This window comes from Drosophila virilis, chromosome 2 (assembly GCF_030788295.1).
Source record: "Drosophila virilis strain 15010-1051.87 chromosome 2, Dvir_AGI_RSII-ME, whole genome shotgun sequence".
Classification (NCBI taxonomy): domain Eukaryota; kingdom Metazoa; phylum Arthropoda; class Insecta; order Diptera; family Drosophilidae; genus Drosophila; species Drosophila virilis.
Window position 1 is genome coordinate 26,330,603 of NC_091544.1, and position 23,782 is coordinate 26,354,384.

The 23,782-nt window shown below is 39.5% G+C and overlaps 1 protein-coding gene across 6 annotated transcripts in view; it reads right to left on the reverse strand.

The window, feature by feature from the left end:
• cher (filamin protein cher) overlaps positions 1 to 23,782 on the reverse strand; it is a 40,434-nt gene that overhangs the window by 15,465 nt on the left and 1,187 nt on the right. The window contains exons 1-12 of one of the 6 annotated variants that reach the window (XM_015170423.3): positions 21,563 to 22,191; positions 20,039 to 20,363; positions 8,429 to 8,573; positions 8,022 to 8,357; positions 7,535 to 7,549; positions 5,709 to 5,800; positions 4,355 to 5,647; positions 3,906 to 4,292; positions 3,244 to 3,810; positions 2,127 to 2,931; positions 1,614 to 2,066; positions 1,393 to 1,528 (exon numbers count right to left, since the gene is read on the reverse strand). In XM_015170423.3, the coding sequence (XP_015025909.1) occupies positions 1,393 to 1,528; positions 1,614 to 2,066; positions 2,127 to 2,931; positions 3,244 to 3,810; positions 3,906 to 4,292; positions 4,355 to 5,647; positions 5,709 to 5,800; positions 7,535 to 7,549; positions 8,022 to 8,357; positions 8,429 to 8,573; positions 20,039 to 20,363; positions 21,563 to 21,970 (4,962 nt within the window). In that variant the 5' untranslated portion in view covers positions 21,971 to 22,191. Of the gene's footprint in view, positions 1 to 1,392; positions 1,529 to 1,613; positions 2,067 to 2,126; positions 2,932 to 3,243; positions 3,811 to 3,905; positions 4,293 to 4,354; positions 5,648 to 5,708; positions 5,801 to 7,534; positions 7,550 to 8,021; positions 8,358 to 8,428; positions 8,574 to 20,038; positions 20,385 to 21,562; positions 22,192 to 23,782 lie in introns of those variants that run through there. The other 5 variants (XM_015170422.3, XM_015170419.3, XM_002055990.4 and 2 more) reach the window with 5 other exon arrangements.

Genomic DNA, 23,782 nt, shown 5'->3' on the forward strand with positions numbered 1-23,782 from the left:
AATGAACTGTGTCAAAGTTCGTTTTACACTTTTATCTCTATTTTCTGAAAATTCACCCCAAAAGTTATGTAGACTAAAATTCTAGTTAAGTTTGATCGGCGTTATGTCTGTTTTCATTCATCTGCCAGTTCATTAGCCAACTTGTTAGCACTTATCCTAATCTAGAAAGCTAGTTGTCCTGTCTGACAGATTGATTTAATACCTGACTGACCGAGATGAGTAGATAGGCCTCTTCTATATAATACTTCATTTACCTCATAATGTTACGCAAGACGGCTTTTTGCAAAATTAATTAATTGAGTGAAACGTTTTTCATTAACCCATTTACCGATTACAAAAAATCTAGTTAAGTTTGATCATATTTTAGCCTACTTTCAAAACGTATTTCAACAGTGTTTCAATTGGTGTTTCAAGGCAGCAATAATAAATTCTAAAGAAATCAAAGCTGGCCCAGGCAAAGCCGGGTAGTAATAGTACTTACAATAAAACTGAAAGAAACAAATAATGAAAAGTGCAAAGTTTACGTTTGGGTTAGAGAGAGAAATTTGTTGTTAAATTAGCAATTATTATAAATTAATTATTTTTTTCATTTGGTAATGTGCTTAAGCAACAATTGAGCGCAACCAACTCAAGTGTGTATGGGTTTTGTTTTGGTTTTTGCTAGATATATAGAGATTATATATATATATATATATATATCAGCGGTTATCAACTGTAAATTACAAACACACACAAACAACTTACGCATACTAGAATTTAAACTAATTAAGCATTAAAACAATTGAATAATTTTGTGCATTAAATGCATAATGTAAAACAAAGCGCATATTGTAATTTAGCATAGCAGAGAGCATTTGGTTGGTTCATAAATAATTTTGAAAAAACGTTTAACATTCACATGCAGTTCGAAAATATTTGAAAATATTTTGGTTTCCTTTTTTTTTCATTAATTTTTCTTTTGTACACAAAACGTTGAATTTGTTCTTGGGTTTTCTTTTATTTTGTTGTCATGTTTTACAATGTTGCACTTAAATTTTATTCTTTTTGTTTTATTGCTGGGTCTTCATTGCTTGATATATGTTATATATATACACATATATACGTACATATGGTAAATTGTTTGCGTGTTTCGAATTCGACTTTTTTCTTTTTACATAGAAAATTTGACGTTAACATTGAGGAGGGCACAAACACAAACACCAAAATGACTGAATTTTTGACTAAACTTCATGTACGTGTAGAGTATTTGAGTTGTTGCTTATGTGACTAGATAAATAAATAAATTATGATAATAATTGCTAATTTTTTGGTTTTTTCTCATTCAACAAATAATTCCTATTTGTGACTAGATTTGGCTGTAGATGTTTTGTTTTTGTTTATCATTCAGACTACCTTAATGGAGAAGCTGCCATTCGGTATGTCCTTGCCGCCGAACTTGACATTAATATCGTAATCTCCAGGGTCGTTCAGGGCATACAGTATGTCAAAGAAGCCATCCTTCTCGATAACATCAATGTCCACAATTTCACTGTAAGAAGAAGAAGGAAAAGATTCAAGTATTTTGTCAATACCGACCGATAAATGCCGCCAGTCGTTGCTGCTCCTATACAGACCTGCCTTCCTTGTTGGTTATCTTGCAGGTAACAGCTCCATCGCCCGCTTCGCGTGCATCCACCTTCAGATGGGACTGACTACCGGATGGCTGTATTTTGGGCGCCTGCTCCACCAGTTTGCATTTCTTGGCCTCGCCGGTGGGGAATGCTTCGAGTTTGAAGGGTGAGCCCTCGATCTCCTTGTCGCCATACTTGATGCTGCACTGATAGGTGCCGCACTCGTCCGGCACAAACGATACCACATAGGTGCCGGTGGCCACCTCCTCGAGGCGTGGCTGCATTGGCTTGCCCTTTGGATTCTTGATGGCCACATTAATGTCCGCCTGGCCGGCTTGCTTCGTATCAATCTCAAATTCGGCTGGCAGTGAGGCGGGTGTTTTCTTCTTCTCATTGACGCCCTTCACGGTGACTTTTGTCGCCTCGGATTTTGGAAAAACGGTCATCACAAACGGGCTGCAAGGAGCGAGCCGTTTCAACCGCTGGACGCCAAGCTAAGGTTAAAGGGGGACTCACCTGCATGGCACCTCCACATCAGCGAACTTCACCTGGCAGGTCAGCACGGAACCGGCCTTGGGCGGCACATAGTGAACCGCATAAATGCAATTGCCCTTGTCCTCGACGCTAAGATTGTCAACGGGTATACCCTCGGAGTTGGTCAGCTTGACGGCAATGCGGCCAGGACCAGCCTCGCCCACATCCACATTGAAAACGGTGGGCACACTTTCGCGCACCTGACCATGCTCAATGCCCGGCCCGTAGACCTTCACCTTGCTGGGATCGACCGTCTCCTCAACGAGCACACGGAACGGTGAGCCGGGTATATGCTTATCCGCAAAACGTATGGTAATATCATACTCGCCGGGATCAGTGGCCAGATAATCAACATCACAGCTGCCATCGCGGTTGTCCGTGCAGGTCATCTTGGCCTCGGAGGGCCCCTCAATAGCCAGCGATAGGCCACCCTTGCCGGCGCCCTTGGTCTCCACGGTGAACTTGTTCTTCTGATTGGTCAAACCCTTCTCCAAGCCCGGACCATAGGCCTTGCAGCGTGTCGGATCACATCCACTCTTCACATTGACAACAAACGGCGACCCAGGCACAGGTATATTATCATACATCAGCTCAATGGTGTGACGTCCCGCCTCGAAGGGTGTGTACATGATGCGGAAGATGTCGTCGGTGGGTCCCTGGACCATTTTACTCGGCAGCACATGACCCATCGGATCAAAGATGGCGCACGAGAGCTTGCCAGACTCAATATTGCTGCCCACCTTGCTCATATCGACCATAAAGTCCGTGTCGGCGTTCATGATGACACCTGAGTGTGGAAAGTCAAAGCTGGATTAGTATGGGATGCAAGCACGCCAGGAGCAGCAACAGCAATATGCGATGCGATTAGTGTATGCAAATGGTTTTAGTTTTATAAAAAAACACAAACAAGACAACAACAAGGACAACGACAAAAACAACGTAGGGACGCAAAGTTTAGCCTTGGGTCAGCTGCGTGCGACTTTGGGCCAAGGATTAGAGCACAGGCGGATTAGAGTAGAGCAGCAGCAGCGGCGGCAAAAACTGGAGCTTGGAACTGGTAACTGGAAATTGAACTCGAACTCCCGTTGTCATAGCCTACCATGCGGCTGTATGCCGATGCCGCTGACGCGCGTATTCTTCAGATTCGGCAGGGGCACAATCAGCGGCTGGAATGGGGAGCCATTGATGTGACGCTCGTTAAACGTTATGTTGACACTGTAATCGCCCGCCTCAGTGGGCAGATAGGCCACATTGCAGGTGCCATCGCCATTGTCCCGGCAATTGATGGCCGCCTCGCAGGGACCCTCGACAGTAACGCCCAGGCCGCCTTGGCCAGCGCCACGCGTATCTATCATAAACTCAGCCGGCTGGCCGACAATTCCACGCTCTAGGCCCGGCCCGAAGGCGTGCACCTTATTCGAATCACTGCCCGTCAAACATTGTAGGCGGAAGGGGCGTGGCGTTATTGGTGTACCACCAAAGCAGATGCTCAGCAAATATTCACCCAGCTGGGTGGGCGTAAAGTTGACCAGAAAACCCTCCGCGGTGGGTATAATGTGCGCCTTCACACGATTGCCCGACGGACTCGTTATGGTCACAGCCAGATCCGCCTTGGGCAGACCATGGGTGATAATGCGAAACTGCTGTAAACTGTTCAGGGGCGCGGCTTGTGTGAATGAATGAAATGACTTGGACTTAGACCATGATGTACTCACAGCATAAATATAACAGAGCTAAGACTAATATGACAATTGTACTTACTGGGCTCGAGGCCATCCACCTTGATCTTGGACACATCCACCGTCTGTTCAACGACCACCTTATCACCCAGTGGCACGCGTTGACCGCCATATGTCATGGTTGTGGTGTAGGCGCCCTTCATGGGCGGAATGACTTCGACCGAATATGTGCTGTCCTGGTTATCAATGATGCGGCATGGCACATCCAGTTTGGTGTCTTCGTGCACGATCTTTACCTTGAGCTCTGCATCGCCAGCATCGCGTGCATCCACATTGAAATGGGTGGGCACATTGGGACGCACGCCCGGCTGCAGCCAGGGGCCAAAGGCTTGCACCTTAGACGCATCCACGGGCACACCCACATAGATGCGATGCGGCGAATTGGGTGTTGAGACGCCACCATAATTTACTGCAGCATAAAAGAAGAGCAAGTTTACGGAGACAATCAACGAAATCAGCAGTTTGACTTACCCTCCACAGTGTGCGGCACGCCGGAATTGGGCGTATAGGTGACCTTTTTGGTGCCATCGGGATTATTCTTGATCTGCACAGGCAACTTGTTGCCATAGACATCCTGTACGATAACATCCAGTGGGGCGTTACCCGCTTTGCTGGTATCCACATCAAAGCTAGCCGGCTGATTAATGGTTACGCCATTCTTCTCCAGACCCGGACCACTGGCCTTAACCAGCTCCGGATGGAAATCGGTGCGTGGGAGTATGTGAGCTATAAACGGTGACTTGGGTATATCCTCGTTGTCGCAGAGTATGTGCACAGCATACTCTCCCACGGCAGTTGGATGATACTTGACCAATGCAGAGCCATCACCATTGTCATGGCATTCGATTTCAGCTTGCGAGGGTCCGGCTACGGTGAAGCCGAGTGCGCCCGTTTCGCCATTGGTCTCCACCACAAAGGCGGCGGGATATCCAATGACGCCGCTGCTCAGACCAGGGCCATAGGCAACAATTGAGGATTCCTTCTTGGGACCCACCTTCACCTCGAACGGCGATTTGGGCACTTCCTGTCCGCTAAACGTAACCATCACCACATAGCGGCCCTCCTTGGTGGGATAATAGTGGCACTCATAGGTATTGCCATCCACCTTGGATTGCATGACATTCTGGTTCATGCCGCCGGGTCCAATGACGCGCACCTCTGGCACACCCTCGCCGGCACCCTCGGTATGGATTTTGAAATCGGCATCGTCGCCAACACGCACGCCCGTCGCCTGCAGGCCGCGGCCGGAGACACGCACCTTACGCGCATCCGACAGCGGTGCCACCTTCACGGGGAAGGGGCTATTCGGTATGGGCGTGCCCGCGTAAAAGACATTAACCGAGTGCAGACCCTGCAGTGCGGTAACATATTCGCAACGCCAAGTATCATTCTCCAACTGGCGCACCTTAGCAGCCACCGAAGTCTTGTGATTGGCCGGATCAATTATGATCACCTCGGGCACACCGCGACCAGCATCCTTGGTGAGTATGTCAAAGAAGGTTGGCTTCTTGATGGTCACACCGCTAGGCTGGATGCCGGGACCAGTTACCTTCACCTTGGAAGCATCGCCAGCATGACCCTCGACCTTAACGGGGAACGGCGACTTCGGTATATCACGACCCGAAAACTTAACGGCCACGTTGTGCTGACCCTCAGCCTTGGGTATATACGAAACGGTGTATGTGAGATTCTTGTCATTGTTGAAGCGCACATCGGCCTTCTCCACGACACCGTTGGGTCCCTCAATGTCCACATCGACAACACCTAAAGCGGCATCATGAAATATATGTTGTGAGAAATTATGATTTTTTACTCTTAGACTTACCTTTGCCTGCGGAGAAGGTTTCGACGGTGAAGTTGGCGGGCGCGCCCACCACAGGGCCAATTGGTTCAATGCCAGGACCATAGGCGCGCACTCTGTTTTAAGGAGGATAGCACGAAAAGTTTTAATTAGTTTTATATTTTACTAAGGCGAGCAAATGCAAAAGAGTTAGCTAACAATCAAAATATGCATTAGTTATAAGAATACTTTAAACAATTAATATATATATTCATTTGATTCGCAGCCGATAAGTATGCAGCGCTTTTTGCATGCGCATCATTTACGCAGAGCAGCTAAAAGTATGCTACGATTTCAAGACATATACAATTAAATACAGCCTGATCGCTGGAGATCAAATTAAAACGCAGCATTATGCTTATGCGGCCTAAATGTGGGCGTGGCATCTGAGCAATGAATGAAATATTAGAATACATATAATAGGTTTCTATCTCAAGCTACCCGTGCTTGTGCAGTTGATAGAAAATAGATGATATAATTTTTTTTATTAGACAAAGTTAAAATATGTTCTTTTTCAATATTCCAAATTGAAATATATTGATCAAAATATATATGTATACTTGCTTAAAACGTTTACTTTTCAAACTGCCACATTCTATTTGTCATATACATATAACAAGTTATATACATTTCGTATTTTCTCAATAAAATTATATTCAGAAAAATATATATGAAATTTACTAGAACATGAACTAAGTTTAAATAATAAGCAAACGCGAAGAGAATAGTGAAATCGATAAATATTTTTTTGAATGAAATTTAAGTCTTGTCACAATTTAATTTGAATCGAAGAAATGTGTATTAAAAAATAAGCATGAGAGGCAACCTGATTGGTTCGCTGAAGCTGCAACTAAATAACGCCCAGTTTAAATATTCAACTGAAGTCTACTAAGCTGAGCTTTAATTTTGCGCAAAAGATGGTTTAGTTAGTGCTAATAGCAATTAGCTATATAATACTTTGGCAGCAAAATGCGCTAATGAAGCGAACAAGATTTTTCGGGTATGTACAAGATTCCCGAGATGTGTAGAACAACAACAAAACATAAGCAGCGGGCAGCCAGAAGCCGGACGACCAGCGTGTTGAAGTATCCATTAGATACGCGAGCTCAAGGCTAGGCACAATGTTAAGCCACAGATAGCATATGAAAGAAACCCAAGGAAAAACAAGAAATAACAGCATTCTGCGGCACGCCGAAGATTAAATACCCTTGCAGACACGTGAATTCAAGTTTTTAACGAAAACATAATTTCTAAGCGCTTATTATTAGTAGGACCAGCAACAAGGGTTTCCTGATATGTTCGTAAAATAGTAAAGCTTGTTCTTTCTAAGCTCTTCAAATCGATATAAAAAACCCCATTTTTTGTTTGATTATTCCCATATATATAACCTTTATAATAAGTGGTAAAAAGATTATAGGATCTTCGAGATTAGTTCGATGTCAAGTAAAAAAAGTTTTTCACATAAGAACTTAATTTTAGACCCATATATGTAAGCTATATGATATAGTGTTTCGATTCAGCCGACCTCTACATAAGTAGTGCACAAACAACAAATAGAGGGACAGGCCTATGCAAAGTTTCATGACCCGGCTCTTCGTAACAAACTTGAAATACCCGGCGGCAAGGGCATTGGGAAACATCAAAAATTTAAAAACTGGTAGAACATTTAAATCGTGTGTGGCGGGCGCAGATACAAAATGCCATAAAGTAGCCAAATGCGAGAACCGAAAACATATCAAAAACTTAAGCCAAAAAAAGAAAGAAAAGGCCCGGCAAAAAGTGAGCTAAAACAAGAAGCATGCCGAACTTACCGCGGCGGAGGAATGCTGAGATTTGCAATGTTCAGACATTAAGTATATAGGTAGGCAGGTAGTAGAACATATATATATATACATTTTATAAGAGCGAGTTGGTAAACAATAAAAAAAAAAAAAGAAAAGAATAAAAAACAATATCCAATAATAAAAAAATGTTTGCCCAGATACATTGTACAGAATATATATATGAGATTTGGTGGGAAAGAAAAAGAGAAAGAAAGAAACAAAGAGAGAGAAAGAAAGACAAGATTAGAATATCAGTTGGTAAATGCCTTCAAAAACTGGGTTTAAGTCAGTTGCAAGTCAGAGAAAACGAGAAAGAGAGAAATAAATGGTATTAAAATTGTGAAAACTTTACAATTGATTGGGTATTTTCTGCGTTTAGATAACTATTAGAACAACAGAGTTGAAATATTACGTGCCTTAATTGCAGTTATATGAAAATGCACCTCCTTAAGTTTGACAATATATACACACTTACCTATTGGGATTCGTCTTGGGACGCAGTGGTGCGCCCGTCTTCAGCTTGGAGTTGGGATATTGCGACAGGTATGTCATCATGGACTGCTCATCCACATTGGGATTGACCAGCTCCTCCGGCTTGATCAGCTGACGCACATTCAACCAATCATCGGCCAGACCCATGGCCTCCGATGCATTCTGCACAGCATCTTTGGGATCCCACATCTCCCAGTCGGGGCACAAGCCTGGCGCACAGGCATCTACCAAAGCGCCCACCGCCTTGCCAGTTGTCCAGTCATTGGTGAAGTTATTAATGGGCATATCGGGTATCCGGGCGTGTATCCAGTTCAACAGCCTGTAATGAATTGCAACAGCATGAGTAATGTCTGTGTGGTAGCATTTTGTGCATGGTGTGGATTAACTTACCGCTGCTTGGGCGTGGGGCCAGAGCCATTCAATTGCTTCTCATCCTCGCCATCCCACATGGGCATCGATATAGAGTAGTGCAGAATAAGCGTCCATATCAGACCCAATATCAGCTTCAGCTTGCAGTCGACAATGTCCGAAGAGTCTGCAAGTGACAAGGAATATTTATGTTTTTATATTACAAATGACATGCTAACTAGGTATAATTGTTGGATATGCCCCTAGGCTATATTATTTGGATCTTAAGAAATATAATTTTAATCTTCTTGATTTATGTATCTTAAGGAATACAGTTTTTATTTTTTTCGATTTATGTAAAACGACTTGAACAGAACCAGCTCAAACCCAAATTTCTAATTTATTTTTTCTAGGAACGGAATCTTAAGCCAAGCCGGTTGCCCAAAAAACATAAGAACCGAACACTCTTTCTTATCTTAAAAGTGTTTCATTCAAAATAAAAAGCATTTGAGGCAGACCTAACACCAAAATATAAATCACTGGCTCTAAACATTGCAATTATCTAATCGTACTTGATATGTGTCAACTTTGGATTGAGACCAAGTTAGAGATATATTTTCAGAAAAATGGGCAATTATAATTTAAATTGTTGCATTTAATTGTTGATAAAAACAGATCTTCAGCTAAGTCTGTATCCAAGCATTTGAGCAACAAGCGAGCTAAACCTCAAGGCAATGACGATTTTGTGGGTTGGCAGCCCTAATTAAAATATAGCCCAGTAGAAAATATCTTAAACTGTAAACAAAAGGCTTATTAATACAAATAATTTATAATTAGTAAAAGAATATTTATAAAAAATATACGCCTGATAAGATTATCATCTTCATAATCTTTTTAGATAGTAAATAGACTTAAATAGACATATGTGCATGGGTTTCTAACTATTTATACTATCATATATATTTTTCATATTTTGTACAAACCATGTTTGGCTGGTATTTATAACCTGTATTGTAAAGGTGGGTACATTTTGACAGTTTTGTGTATTACAGAGAAAATTGTGTATTTATTGCAATAGTTCCAGTTAGTGGCAGGAGCTGAAGACTTAAATAAATTGTGTGTTAGTTGGATTGTTGTCAAACCGGCCAATAGAACGAGGACCACCGTTACGAGCACTCGAAACCGTCATAAACTTAATATGTCTATTAAATGCTTGGCGCAAATACAGCAACAGCATCTACAGCAGCAACAGCAAAATACCTGGCCAGGCACCATCTGTCAATGGCAACACCGTTGTTGCAGGAACTTGTTGCATGCAACAACAGCAACAGCAACAGCAACAGCAGCAACAGCTTCGTACAAGCTGCCAATTATGTTCAAGGCATTTGGCTAACTGTTACAACAACTGTTTGGCCACAAGCAACAACAGCTCTGTCTCGAGCGTTTGCGTCTCGCATTTTTGGCCTGGTCAAGTTCAGGGCTAATGTGCACGCGAGCAGCTTGTCGAGCCGGTTTTTCTGTTGTCTCTGACGACCTCCAGATCTGGCGGCAACAGGCAAAGATTTGCCGGCACTACAAAACAAAATCTCTTTTGTTATGTTAAAACAAATTTGAAAATGCTCGAACTGTTATTTTAGTGGGTTTATTGAACCAAGTTCGGGCTGCTTTATATGGCCATTTGATAAGCAGCATAGAAATAGCCACAACGTGAAAGGTTCTATACGCACTGATAGCTTATCAATGCCAGACCTGGGCCAGGCCGGGGCTGGGACTGGGCAACACCTGAACTAATTAGCTGCACAGTAACCAAGCCCAACTGCATGGCTATCTCTCTCTCTCTCTCCTTTTCTGTCTCTCGCTCTCTCTCTCTCTCTATCTTTCTCTCTCTCTTATTGACACTGACATTGCGGGCTTGTTGTTCGCAAATGCATTTGATCATAGTGAAAGTTGAGCGAAACTTTAACCTGGTCGCTGATTGTAACCAAATATAGAAGGCACTTACATGTACATATGCATGCACACACACACAGCTTTGTTCTGAGTGACGACAGTTAAGTACACTGACGTACATACACAGAAGGAAAAGCTCAATAAAAAATTGCTAAAAATTTGCATATAAAATTGAGCTATAAATGCTAGAATTAACTACATTTCTTTCCTTATTTAAAATAAGCTCCAAATCAAAATCGATACAAAATCTTGTTACATGTAAAGAGAATTCATTTAAAAGTAAATGAAACTTATATCAAGGTTGACTCAAGATTAACATAATCTTATTTTAAGCTCAAAATGGGATTATTTAAGGAACAGATGCGGCTTAGTTTAGAGAATCATTTTGTCTAAAATTAATATTATTTTGTTCTTAGTTTAAGACTTATTCAAATATGATTTGATTCTGCTTCGTTCATTTAATGAGCTCAATTGAGCTAAAAAGCCTAACAAAAAAAATTGAATCAATTTTTGTTGGCTTGAAATACGAATTTCATATTTCAGTATTATCGTTACGAAGTGCTTGATTTTTTATCTCTGTGTATGTGCATGCGTGGGCAGTTTATTTGCAAATGCAATGCACTACTTTATATACCCTGTAAAAAACCAAAATTCCCCATCAAATGGCATAAATTAATGGTATAAATGGTTGAATAACGCAATATGTAATTGAAAGAAGGTATTGGCATGAAATGCTATAAAACTAATCAGTTAATAATATTCAAGTCCCTACATATTCAAGATACCTTTATATCTACATGTGTGCACTCTCAAGGCGAGAGATATTAGCTTTCTATATGATTATTATATGCACATCGGGGTTTTATATATATTTAAAACAACTTTAAATTTAGAAAGTTCCGTGATACGAAAACTTAAGAACCAGCAAGCCTTGGTTCATTAATAAAGGGCCGTAGGGCATTACCTAAACAAAAATGCCTAACAAATCAATAATTTAAAGAGAATTTAATCTGATGTATATCCAAAGCCGACTGCAGGGTATTTACTTGCCTTCAATGAGCAAAACAGAACGATGATATTTGTTTTTTTTTTACTAAACTGACTTTTGGACGCTTTCTAGTAGAACGCTTTTGCCGCTGCTTTGGCTGCTCAACGAGCCATTTAACCATTTGCTGATACAGCTCCTCCATAAACAAATATACAATGACATATATGTATGTATCTATAGACATATATATGGAGGCATGTGTATGCAGTGGCTTTTCTTGTTATGGCAACACACTCAGCCTTGCCCCGGCATTGGCGAAATTTGCAATTTGGCATTGTTTACTTTAGAGTTCCACTTGTGGAGATTGGCAAATGGAAAAAAAAGCAGCAGCAGAAACCGGCTGGTTTTGCCTGCCAAAAGCCATCAAATTGTCAGCCTGTGGCCATTTAAACGCACATCTCGATGGCCATTTAAAATGTTTAACGCCTAAATGCCAGGCATGACAAATGTATTAACTGCCAGTTGAATGTTCAGTCCATTGACATATTTTTTTTCTACCATAGAGTTGTCACCCCACTCCCCAGCCAAAAGAAAGCAGCAATTAAAACGGCGCATGGTGAAAAATACCGAGAGAGAGAAAAAAAAACAACAACAACTGAGATGATTTGGCTAATTAGGCAGGCATGCCAAGTCTATCTTCAGAGAATGTCTAACTGTGCTTATTCTTAACAATCCACTGGAACTGCTTGTCAACTCTGCGTTTTGTTTGTTCTGTAAACTATGCAGAAATATGCTAATACATGCCATGGAGTTGCCATAACTGCGATAAATATCTTCAGTTAATGCATATTAACCAACAGTTGCGGCCCCTTCGCAGCCAGACATCACACTCATGAGCCCATACGTATGCATAAGTGTGAAGATATTTTTTTGTAGCTAATCGTGAGACGGAAGAACCAACTGCAACTTCTGGGCCCCCCCCCATCAGCTTGCAGTTCGGGGCGATAGAAGTGCGCTGTCTCTAGCTAGTTGCAACCTCTTGTAAATCTACATAAGTGCCCGATGTTATCGTCAAATATTTGGCAGCTTAAAAACACACCCTCACATGCCCCGCGCACTTGGCTGCAGTCAGGCAGTTTATTAGCTGATTGTACACTAAAAAAAATCTATTTGATTGTAGGAATTAAAGTCATAAAATAATTTTCTGCATTCTGAAGGTAGTTTTACATAAAGAACAGACTGATATGCTGGCCATGCTTGTTTCTATTCTTAAAGCTAGTAATTCGCAACAAGTTCAAGCTTCAAAAAGGGTACAAGACGCTTTCAATGTCAGAGTTTTTAGCAAAGTCTGTTGATGATAGCTACAGGAGGATCTTGAAATAACTATATGAACGTGCTGCTTCTTTCCTTAAATATAGATTGCTATTTATATATAAGATGTATATTTACATCGAGCCGAAATCTATTAGTCATTTTAATATGTATACTAAGAATGTCTACTACATTCATTTTTTTTTTTAATTTTTATTTATTAGTTATTAAATGATAATAAAAAATATATATACATATATTGATATATAAATATATATAACTTTTATTATTTTCATGTTCATTTCATGTTCATTTTATTTTTCTATACGTGAATTTTTAATAATTTGTAATTGTGCATATCAAAAATGATTAGAAAACCCTCTTTTTTGCATGGTAATAATTTTCTAAAATAACCCTTGAAAAGGTTTCTCAGTCAGTATACAAATAACTCATTTTTAACATAAAGCCAATTATTACATAATCCAAAATATATTAATTATATATTATTATGATATAATTGTATATTTGCAAATGTATGCTCATAAATTATGGAACATTTTCTGAAAATTGCAAATCTTTTATTCATAGCAAATTTATTTATTTATTGCAGAAAACGCTATATCTTGATTTTTTTGAATGTTGTAGAAATTCTTTGTTAATAGTTTTCACAGAAATATATTTCAAGCTGTGTAGTCCGCGACGATGACATGGCATAATTTAGTGGCCGTATCAGGCGATTCAGCCCCAAGAATTATGATGTTAAGCGCAACTGCAGAAAACTACTTAATTTACAGATAAACAACAGGCAGAGGCTAAATTGCCAAGTCGGAGCCGGAGATGGAGTCGGCGTTGTAGAGTCTGGAGTCTGCAACTAAATCTTCGACTGCATCCGTGGCTAACCGGCTGGGTCACAGTCGTCAGACACGTTCTGGCGGGGCACGCGCATACCAGAGCTCTGGCAGACACGGAAATTGTGGCAGGCGATTTGATCGCTGTGATTTTTCCGACATTTTTTTTTCCAACGGCGACCAGCAGAAGTGGGCCTGGGAAAACCAGTTTTCCACACGACCCAGCCTAATCATGCAGACGCGCGCACCCGACGCTAATTAAATTAGAGGCAGGGCGGCCGCCGACGCCGAGCGGATAAAACGGTGCCAACTTTGCCACGGAATCGGTGGCATTGCTTAGAAAGTTGAGCTTGCAACAAAATCCGACGCAACTTTAAGCCGCTCAGCTCAATTTGGGCAGCTTGGCGTGGGCTGAGCGACTGCCACACGAAGCATTCACCTTGTGGCATAGTTTTGCTTGTTACCAACGTGGAATGTCTTGGTACACTGAGAGAAAAAACGCTGCTTATAACTTAAGCAGGAACGGATTTAAACTTAAATCGTTTGTTGTTCTACTCCAGAATATCATGTTCTTAACTGGAGTTAAAACAAGTAAGAGGTTCTAGTCGGGAGCTCCCGACTAAGGGATACCCTAAACCCTCTTCTTCCAACATCAAATGCATATATATATTCGTTAACTGGTTTTTTATGGAACAAATCATGTTAAATAAATTATTACAATAAGGCAACTAAGGCAACTAAATTGGTCAATAAACTCTTTTAAATATTAAGTTGACATACTTGAAATAAATGCAAAATGTGTTCAAGGACAACATTACCAAGATTAAGTATTCTTTTAAGAATTTTGGGAACTGAAAAAAAGTTCTTAAAATATGTATTTTATTCTCAGTTCAAGAAACTTCAACCTTGACCGTATTGCGACAACACCTTTTACCTAATTTGAGTTAACAATGCTTGATTCATTTATTTTTCTCGAAGTGTAGCATTGTGTGTGTGTGTGTGTATGTGTGTGTTTGTGTATCTAATATTTCATTGTCGTCGCCGTCGCGCACTTGTTTTGGGGTTAATTGAACCGGGTTCAGTAGCTTGCGGCTTGAGTTGTTAATTTGAATAAATGACTAAATTGCGAGAAAGATCTCTCAAGGCGCTTAGTCAATTCTAGGTTGCATATTATAATCAACCCTAATCTTATCACAATTGTATTTTGATCAAGATGATGATATGGCCAAGTGCCTAAGATACGCATCATTTCTATTTTCAGTCGCCATGCAACAGCTGTAAGGTGTTCGCAATTGATGGCGTCATACAAACAACTGCCACATCACATTATAAAACGCTCGAGTGTCAAATGATTAATACGTGCTGACTGCATACAACATCAATGAAACATTCCCAGTCGCGGCGTGTCATTGGTCATTTCAGCAAAAATTCAACGGAAACTCACTGATAATGTGGGCTGCATATTCAACTATTCGGGCCAACTCGACACTGATTCATCTACGTGAGTTTGGCTTAAGCAAAAACTTTGCAAAAAATATATATATTTAAAAAAAAAAAAAGGGACAAGAAACCCAACCAAAGCAACGGAAACAACTTGAATTATCGTGTTTTTATGAACAGGAAGAAGCTAGAAGCTTCCACACAGCAAAACAAATGCCTCAAATTTGTATGCTCTAAGCTTAAAATTTGATTTATACAAAAAAAAAACATATTTATATAAGGCATATGTGGGAACGAAAACTGTTTGTAATGTAAGCAAAGATAACTAGAACAAATTCTTTCCTACGACGACTACCCGCGTGTCCGACGTATTATAGAGCTATCCAGTAATTTATAATACTCTATAGCTTCTAAAAAAAAAAAAGGTTCCCCTATCTATGTATCTTATATACAACATAAAGACAAGGTCATTAATAAGCAGTTTATTTCCGAATAGTTTTCACTTCATTTCCACATTTCACTCTGAGTTTCCAAATGCCTTTCAGTATTTCCCGAAAATTCACAACTTTGCGTGGAAATTAATTGGTTCAGTTCTATGTTCTAATGCGATCAGCAAGAAACGTCTCATCTTTGTCGCATAGCTCTAGATCAGAAACTAATATAGATGAAAGCAGAGCAATAAAAACTGAACTATCCTACATCAGTAGTATTCATAAATTTTGTTCGAAAATGACCATTAGGGTGTCTTACTAATTTGCAAATAAACAAAAGAAACTTTGCAAGCGTAAACTTTTTTTAAAGCACAAACATGATAAAAGAAAAAACATTTGCTATCGCTGCTCTTAAACCTTTCAAGTTCCACGAAAAAACTAACCGCAAATTGGAAGTAACCGTTTTAAATGAAAAACAGTTTAAATGTTTATTAACAAATATATCAATGACAGAAAATGCACGATAAGAACTAAGATAAATCGCCAAGATTCGAGCATGATTTAAAAAAAGAAGCACATACAATTTTGAAGTAAACAAGTTTTGGGGAACTACGTTCACAAAAAGTGAGAACTTAAAGAAATTTGTTCGCTTGTTATTATTTCCGTTAATAAAATGTGCCCGAAAGCCTAACAAATATTTGAAAAGATTATTAACAAGCAATCAGGGGAATAGAAAAAAGAATTGGGTCAAATGGAACATGAAGCCTCAATTATGATTGCATATAAAAATTACGATTTGGTAAATTAAAATTGCCGACTCTTCGACACTCGTCTGGGTGCATGCATCTATTGTATGTGGGGTAGCATCTGAAGGGCTCCTAAATATGGCGTCATCAATAACAATCAATTGGCTGTGACAAATTGAACTAGACATCTGCTTTATAAGATACACGGACGTACATAGCGAGCTTTTAAGCTCTTTTGAAGTAAAAAATTCAAAACAAAAACAAAAACATATTTTTTGAAAGAATCGGAACATGTCAAACGACTGCAACCGACTGTGCCATACGCTGTTCACTGCTAAAGTGTGACCTTCAGAAATATACATTTTTGGAATTTATGACAGCATTATTTGGAGCAATCGAAATGTTTTAGGTGCGATTTTTAGTAGAATTCAATGATCTACAAAATCGATTATCTAAGCTCCAAAACTGTGAAATGCAGATCCATGTGGGTAAGAATTCAAAGTACCAAACAAATTTCTAAATACCTTGCAAAAATTTTGAACTCAAGGGTTCCTTATACTCTCTACATACATGCATAATCTTATCAAGATCGGACCACCATATCATATCGCTGACATATGAGCGATCGGTCGAAATGTTGGTTCGGCTATGAAAACCATTTTTTTTATTAAGATAACTTGACCTAACTTAGGATTTATTATTTTCATTGTGATCCTCATATATATGTAAAATCTTATCAACATCGGATTACTTTATCTATAGCTGCCACAGATATGTCAACAAGGGTATTACATTTTTGACGTAAATTCTCGTTTTAAGTTTTTCTAACTATTGTGCACACACTAATACACCCTGCTTCATTTTGTGAACAGAGTATAGAATGCGCAAACTTCTCACAATTTGCCAAAATAAAAAACTTCAGCAAAAAGTCGGAGATGATGTCATTGAGTAAACTGAGCGACTTTTATATGTATCCATACGCGTATTAGGCTTGTTTCTCTTTACTTAGTATCTTTTTTTTTTTTTTGTTTGTTTTAAAATGTTATTTTTGCATTCTTTTTCATAGTATTGCGCGCGACTGTTTTTATCATTTTATTTTTTTGTGCTCTTTTTTTGGGTAGATTTTAGCGCAAACATTTGGAGATACGAGTGAGCCGAATAATTCTACAATTTGTGGCTGGGGCTTGGTTTATAAAACTACACAAGACTCTGCGCTAATTCAATTGACAGCCACAAAAGAGCTGCCCAGAAAATAAATAAAAAATAACAGAGAAATGAATTGTGACAGTTAAGGAATTTGGAAACCAGTTTGCAGAACGACAAACAGCTCCACAGTTTCTCAGTTCCCAAAGCCCAAGGCTAATTTCTTTACCATTTTAATTTATTTTTTTGGCTGTAAGCAGGAAGAGGTGCGTCTTGAGTCCACATTGTGCAGTTCGTTAAATTCATTAACAGTAAATACTTTCATATAACATTATAAATTGTATATGGGGCAAATAAACAAGTAATTTTGTTCAAGAGCTGAAGCTGTGGCATATATTTTTGTTGTCTTCCAACTTGAAGGGAATGGCTTCAAACTCTAAACTTTGTGTTCAGTGTATTTATTTGGAATATTTAATAAATATTACATGACAAATCACATCATTAACTGAATGCTGGCCAATTATTCCATCAATGAATCATTTACGTGGCTTAATGACGCATAGTTTAAAATTCGGACTATTTACTTAGATGATTCATAATTTGTATGAAATTTTTGCGATTGTCAATATGTATTTTAGCAAATCTTAATCATTGCAAAAGATATGCCCACCTTATCAATGGTCAATACGATATTGCAGAAACAAATGAAAAAAAGCGAAAGTTCCAATTTCTGATTAGCCATAAATATTGCGAGAGTAAAAAATACTTGAAAATATTTGCAAGGTGCTCTCACAACGCACTTCACATTGTTAATCGATTTTTTTTTAAATTTCGTTCAACTCGTTAAACTTGAATTGCTTCTAGCCATTTGTGTTGATAAAAGCCGCCCTAAACGAGTAACTGTGCTCTAGTTGCGGTTGCTCGACTGCCAGATACCCTACAAACAAACTATTGAAACTTGAATATACAACAACTTATACTCTATTGTTGACTCTTATTGTCGGATGGAACATGGGTATCTTAACTAGACTGCGAATCAGGAATATGTCTGCCTTCTTGCCTTGCAAATAGCCCCACTTATTAACTCATTTTCAATGGGTATATGGCTTAAAAAGTCAGTTAAAAACACATAAATGTTTAACACTATTTACGTAGCTGTCAATTATTGACAAACTGGTTGTTATGTACACATAAATACATGCATGCACACATATATATGCCCAGACAGACTGATATGTAGGTGGCAGCAACTGAAAGATCTGCCTTATCAGCGACCTGGTAATGGAATTACAACTGAAGCAACCCGCTGTTGAGATTGGAAATTGAAATGACAACAAGCTGGCGGCTTATCAATTGCGTCACGAGTAGCCCATAAAAAAATAAACTGTAATTACAATCCACATTTAAATAGTATCTGATTAACCGACTGGCTGACCGACAGCGTTAAGCCTAGGTCTGAGCCTGAGTCGTGCAACTTAGGGTATTCATATCACATGTTCATGGTTTTAATCAATGCAAATTAGCACAATATTATATGTATAAATATTAAATACTATTTAGACGCCGTTAACTCTGCGGCTCGTGATCGAGTCTAAGATATAGCTTAACTGATCTTTTGAAAATAGATACCTATCATACATACACACGCACACACTCACAGGGAAGCCTCGTTAATGAAATTAACCTTCAAAACTGTCCACGCTTCGTTGAAGTTCTTTTGTGGCAAACTGGCCATCAGAATTGAAACATTATGAGCATATACATACTAACATGACTGTGAGTACATTAACTGACATCATGCCTTTACGTACGAGTACTTTTGAGTACTATTCACATTTGTGTGCAGCTACTGCAAATTTGTCGTACATATCTTAAATTATGCATTAAAATAACAAATGAAAGTAAAAATCGCATTGAGGCTGGCGCTATGAATAAACAATATATGACATCATTTGTTTTGTAGTCAAGTCGCGAGGCACTATCGAACAAAAAACTGAGTAAGAAATTATAAAACAAACGTACTCCAGTCGAGAAGAGACAACTGTGAAATACTCCGTACTTAACTACAGAACAATGCGCGCTTTAGACAGCAGCCGTGCTTCTTCTTTCCTTTAACTCTACATTATTAACTAATACATTCCATAATAACTTCGGAGTTTCTTGTCCGATCTTTATACAATTTTTAGAGCGCATAGATTACATATAAATAAGAGCATATACCACAGACGAATGGTTAACTCTTAAAATATATATAGATAGACAGTTAAATGTCACATTTCCAATCAGAATTACCTAGTTCTTAAAAACTCTGAGACAACTTTATTAAAAATGACAGGCCTGTCACAATATAACCTTCCTCTTATCCACTTTTAATGGGTATAAAAAATAACCATTGTTAGGAATGCATTGCAGGGACTCGTTAGCTAACTGGAGACTTATTTCTTTTCGCTACTGCGGCAATTTTATTTGTTCAAGTCTTTCGCTATCTCTTTGGGCTCTATGGTGTGCATGCAACTCTCCGCTGATAATGGAATAAAATAATCGCCTATTATGCAATTTGCATGAAAATATTTTCAACTTTCCCAGCTGCTAAGGTTAAACACAAATTGACGTTGACTCATGGCCGCAGTAAAACGTGACTTTGTCTCATATGCGAACACAATATCCGCTAGGAACCCAACCCATTTATCGGCCATGCTAAGCCCAAATTCGCAGTAACCCAAAAAAATGACTTAAAAATTAAGACAAAATACGAAAAGGAACCAATAGATAAATCAAAATTGAGAGATACTTACCAATATTAACGATTTTGATGCCCTCATCCTGTAGGAATTTCAGGGCCACCGACACGTTCTCCAGTTTCTGGCTACGGAATGTTGGACGTTTATTGTATTTGGGCAAACGCTTCTGCGACAGCACCTCGATGAGGGCAATCAGCCGCAGGCCATCAGACAGATCCGTTTCCAGATTGTTTATGGAACGATCGATCGTCTTCAGATGCTCGTTGGCCCAGCGTGTGAAGGTATTCTGTTGGATTTTCTTCCATTGCGCATCCTCGGCTAGATCACGTTCGGCCTCCATATCTTCGTCAAAGTTCTCTTCGTACTGTTCCGACTGAGGCTGTTGGTAATAGTCGTTCGGCTGTGAGTTTTGGGATTGGGCAGAGAGCAACAAGTTAGCCAGGATATGGAAATGGACATGTGTATGACAGTGCTATGTGGGTGGATGACGCTTCTTAACTGCAAAAACCACTTAACGCAAAATGTAAAAAAAACCTTCAGCTATGTTCAAAGTGACGCATTCTAAATACTCTTTCTAACCAAATACGTTTAAAAAAATAAATAGGTTTGAATATCTTGAAGAAGCGGGAATATAAACGATATTGAAAACAGATCTAAAAAATATGTAAAAATGTTGTCTTGAAAACCATAAGATTGCTTAAGTCCGATCTGGCTGACTTTCACATATGGAACATAAAGAAAACTTTAAGACAGAGACTAGTTTACTGACGACCCTTGCTGTGAGTTGCATATTGGATGACAAATTGAAAATACCCTTTGCAAGGGCATACAAAACGAGCTGCATGGAACTGTCAACGCTGGAGTGTGGCAGATCGTATTCGATACGATCTCTAGGTGTGGCAATGGACATAACGACGCCGACTTGTTCCAGTTTAAAGCTCTCACACTCACAAACACACACAGATAGAGAACACATAGTCCCACACTCAATATAAGTTGAGTGGACATTGGTTCAACTTTCCACACAAACGCTTCTTCAGGCCAGTGGCCCATAAGATTAAGAAAGCTCACAGCGAATCTTGTATACCCTAACATCGGGTTTATGTGGTTGCTGTGACAGGTTATGCCAACTGGAAAAGCCATTTAATATATGGGAACAAATATTAACCCAAAAAGCGTAAAGGTTACGAAGAATGCACATAAAGAAGAACAGACGTTAAATGCAAAGATAAAACGACCAAAGAAACACACAAAACTTTGACTGCCTGCGTATGTGTGTAGCTGTGTGTGTGTGTGCGTGTGTTTTGGTCTGTCTCTTGCCGGCAAGTCCAACCAAAATAGAGTAGGTAGCTAGCCGCCTGTCTGGCGAAAAAAAGGGCTAGAAAAAGAAATGGAGCGACGGCGGCGAGCGGCCAATTCGCCGCGTTCACTGCGCAGCGTGTGAAGTTCATTAACATTTTCATTAATTGCGAAATGTTGCAATTAAAAAAACTGTAAGCGCCCACAAAAAAAAAAAACTTGCGGAATTTTTCAAAGCAAAGCTGAAGTTAAGGGCGAGACGCTTAAGGAAACACACACCTGCACGGCTTGATAGAGCTCGAAGTCGTCGTTGTTGTTGTTGTTGTTGTTGTAGCTGCTCGTTGGCTGCTGGGCGTAAAAACTTAAATTGCTAAAATTGTTGTTGTTGTTGCAATTGTTATAAACACACGCGGCGACTGCGGCAACGTTGTTCTGCAAATTTGGCGGGTTCTTTCTGTAGTTGTTGTTGTGATTTAAATATATTGTCGCCTGTGTCTGCGCTTGGCCGTTGACGTTTGTATAATTCGCGTTTTGAACTAATTCAGCAACAGGGGAAACCGCACCGATCTGTTGTTGGCTTCGATTGTTGTGGATTGTCGCTGTGTTTCTTTGCCGCTCGTCGCCGACAGTGTCGTTACTGTTGAGCGTACCACCGTTAACTAACACCAACTGCTGATCGCTGTACATTTTGACGGCCGGTTTGTTGTTCGAGTTGTTGTTGTTGTTAAAATTGTTGTTGCTGCTGCGTTGCCACTGATCGGAGCGCGGCGCTATCCTATCACGCTTTTTGTTTCTTCTTTTTTTTGTTTATCGGTCTCTCTCTGTCGCGCGTGTACGCTCTCGCTCTCTTTGTCTCTCGCTTGCTCTGTCTGGCGCACTCTCTGGCGGCGCGCTTAAAAATTCCAATGCTTTGCGCTCTTGCACACACTCTCAGCCGCGCGCTTTACACTCTGCACAAAAAGTTAATGCTCGTAAACAATATAATGGGTGCAAGCAGTTTTCACAATATTCATTATAGTTCTGTTTACACATACAAAACAACATACCACAACATAAGTATGAAATATTGTTGTGTTTGTGTTTTTTGAGAACTTTTATAAGGCGTTTGGCTATTCCTCAGGTAAAATTTTCATTTTGTCAATTTATTTGTCGTTGTAAGCTGTTAAAGCCAGCCATCTTTTATACAAGTACACGAGTAACTAAGCCATATTTCAATAAAAATCATATCTTGTATTTCTTTCGATCTGTTTTGAATACTTTTAAGGTTCACTAAATGCAACAGGCAGTTAGCTTCGAAATAAGACCCAAACCCCTTTATCAGAAACTCTTGACTACAGCCCTGATCCACATTGTGATGACCGGTTTGTTGTTGTTGTTGCCTTGTCTTTTTTTGTTTTGTTTACCGGTCTTTGTCTGTCTCTAACTCGTTCTCACTCTCCCGCTCTGTGTATGCGTTGTGCGCTCTGGCGTCACATTCAAAAATTCTTGGCGCTGTGCCTCTCTCTCTCACGCTGTTTCTCTCTACCCTTATGCTGCGCTTTACTCCCGCACAAAATGTTAACTCACTAGCTGTTAATATTTATGTTTAACATTTTAATCACTTGAACGTGTTTTAGTAACAAAATTATACATATATATTTTTTTTGTGAAGCGAAACAATTAACGAACCGTATGCTATTTAATTCACTTGCTTTTCAGCTGTGTTGCTTAACGTTTAGAAACTTCGCCGTAAAGTATGCAGCTTATTTGAAAGCAAGTTGCAGGAGGGAACTTTGGCTCAGGCTAAGCAAAAGGTGTCGATGTACATATCAATAAATATATGTATTTCTATATAATTATCATTTATTTGATATTTTTAAGTTTCTTTAGAAATAATTACTCATACGTATTGGTGTAAAAGCTTCATTGGGTGTGCGTTTTTCACTTTTTACAGCCTCTGTTTGAGAAATACATTCCATATTCCAATTAATGAATCATGCCACACTCAACTTCAGATATTGCACGCAAACACACACCCAATATAAGAAGAATTGAGTGTACTCAAATATTTTTGCAATATTTGCGAATCGCTTTTGGCAAACGTCTTGTTAATGCACCCACGGGATGCGGCAGCGGCAGGGGGATGGGAGGCAGGGGGCAGACACAAATGCACACTGACATTTGAATGAGCGCAACAAATGATGCCAAAACGACCTTCTCGATATGGTTAGGTATTGTTAATTTTAGCCTAAATTAGTCAAAAACAAAAGGATTTGCTCAGCAAGTCGAAGATTGAATACCCTAGTTTAAATAAGGCTTATGAATATGTGAGTTGAATTTTAAAGCGGCGTACAGAAATGTTTGATTTGGAAATATATGATGTTGTTGTGTAGAACTCGTAAAGGCCATATATGGTCAAAATATTTTTAAAACAAAAAAGTTGTTCAACAAGAAACTATTCGAGCTATGAAAGCTATATTTACGATCTTTGTATATGGGCTGCCTGGAACTGAAAGACTG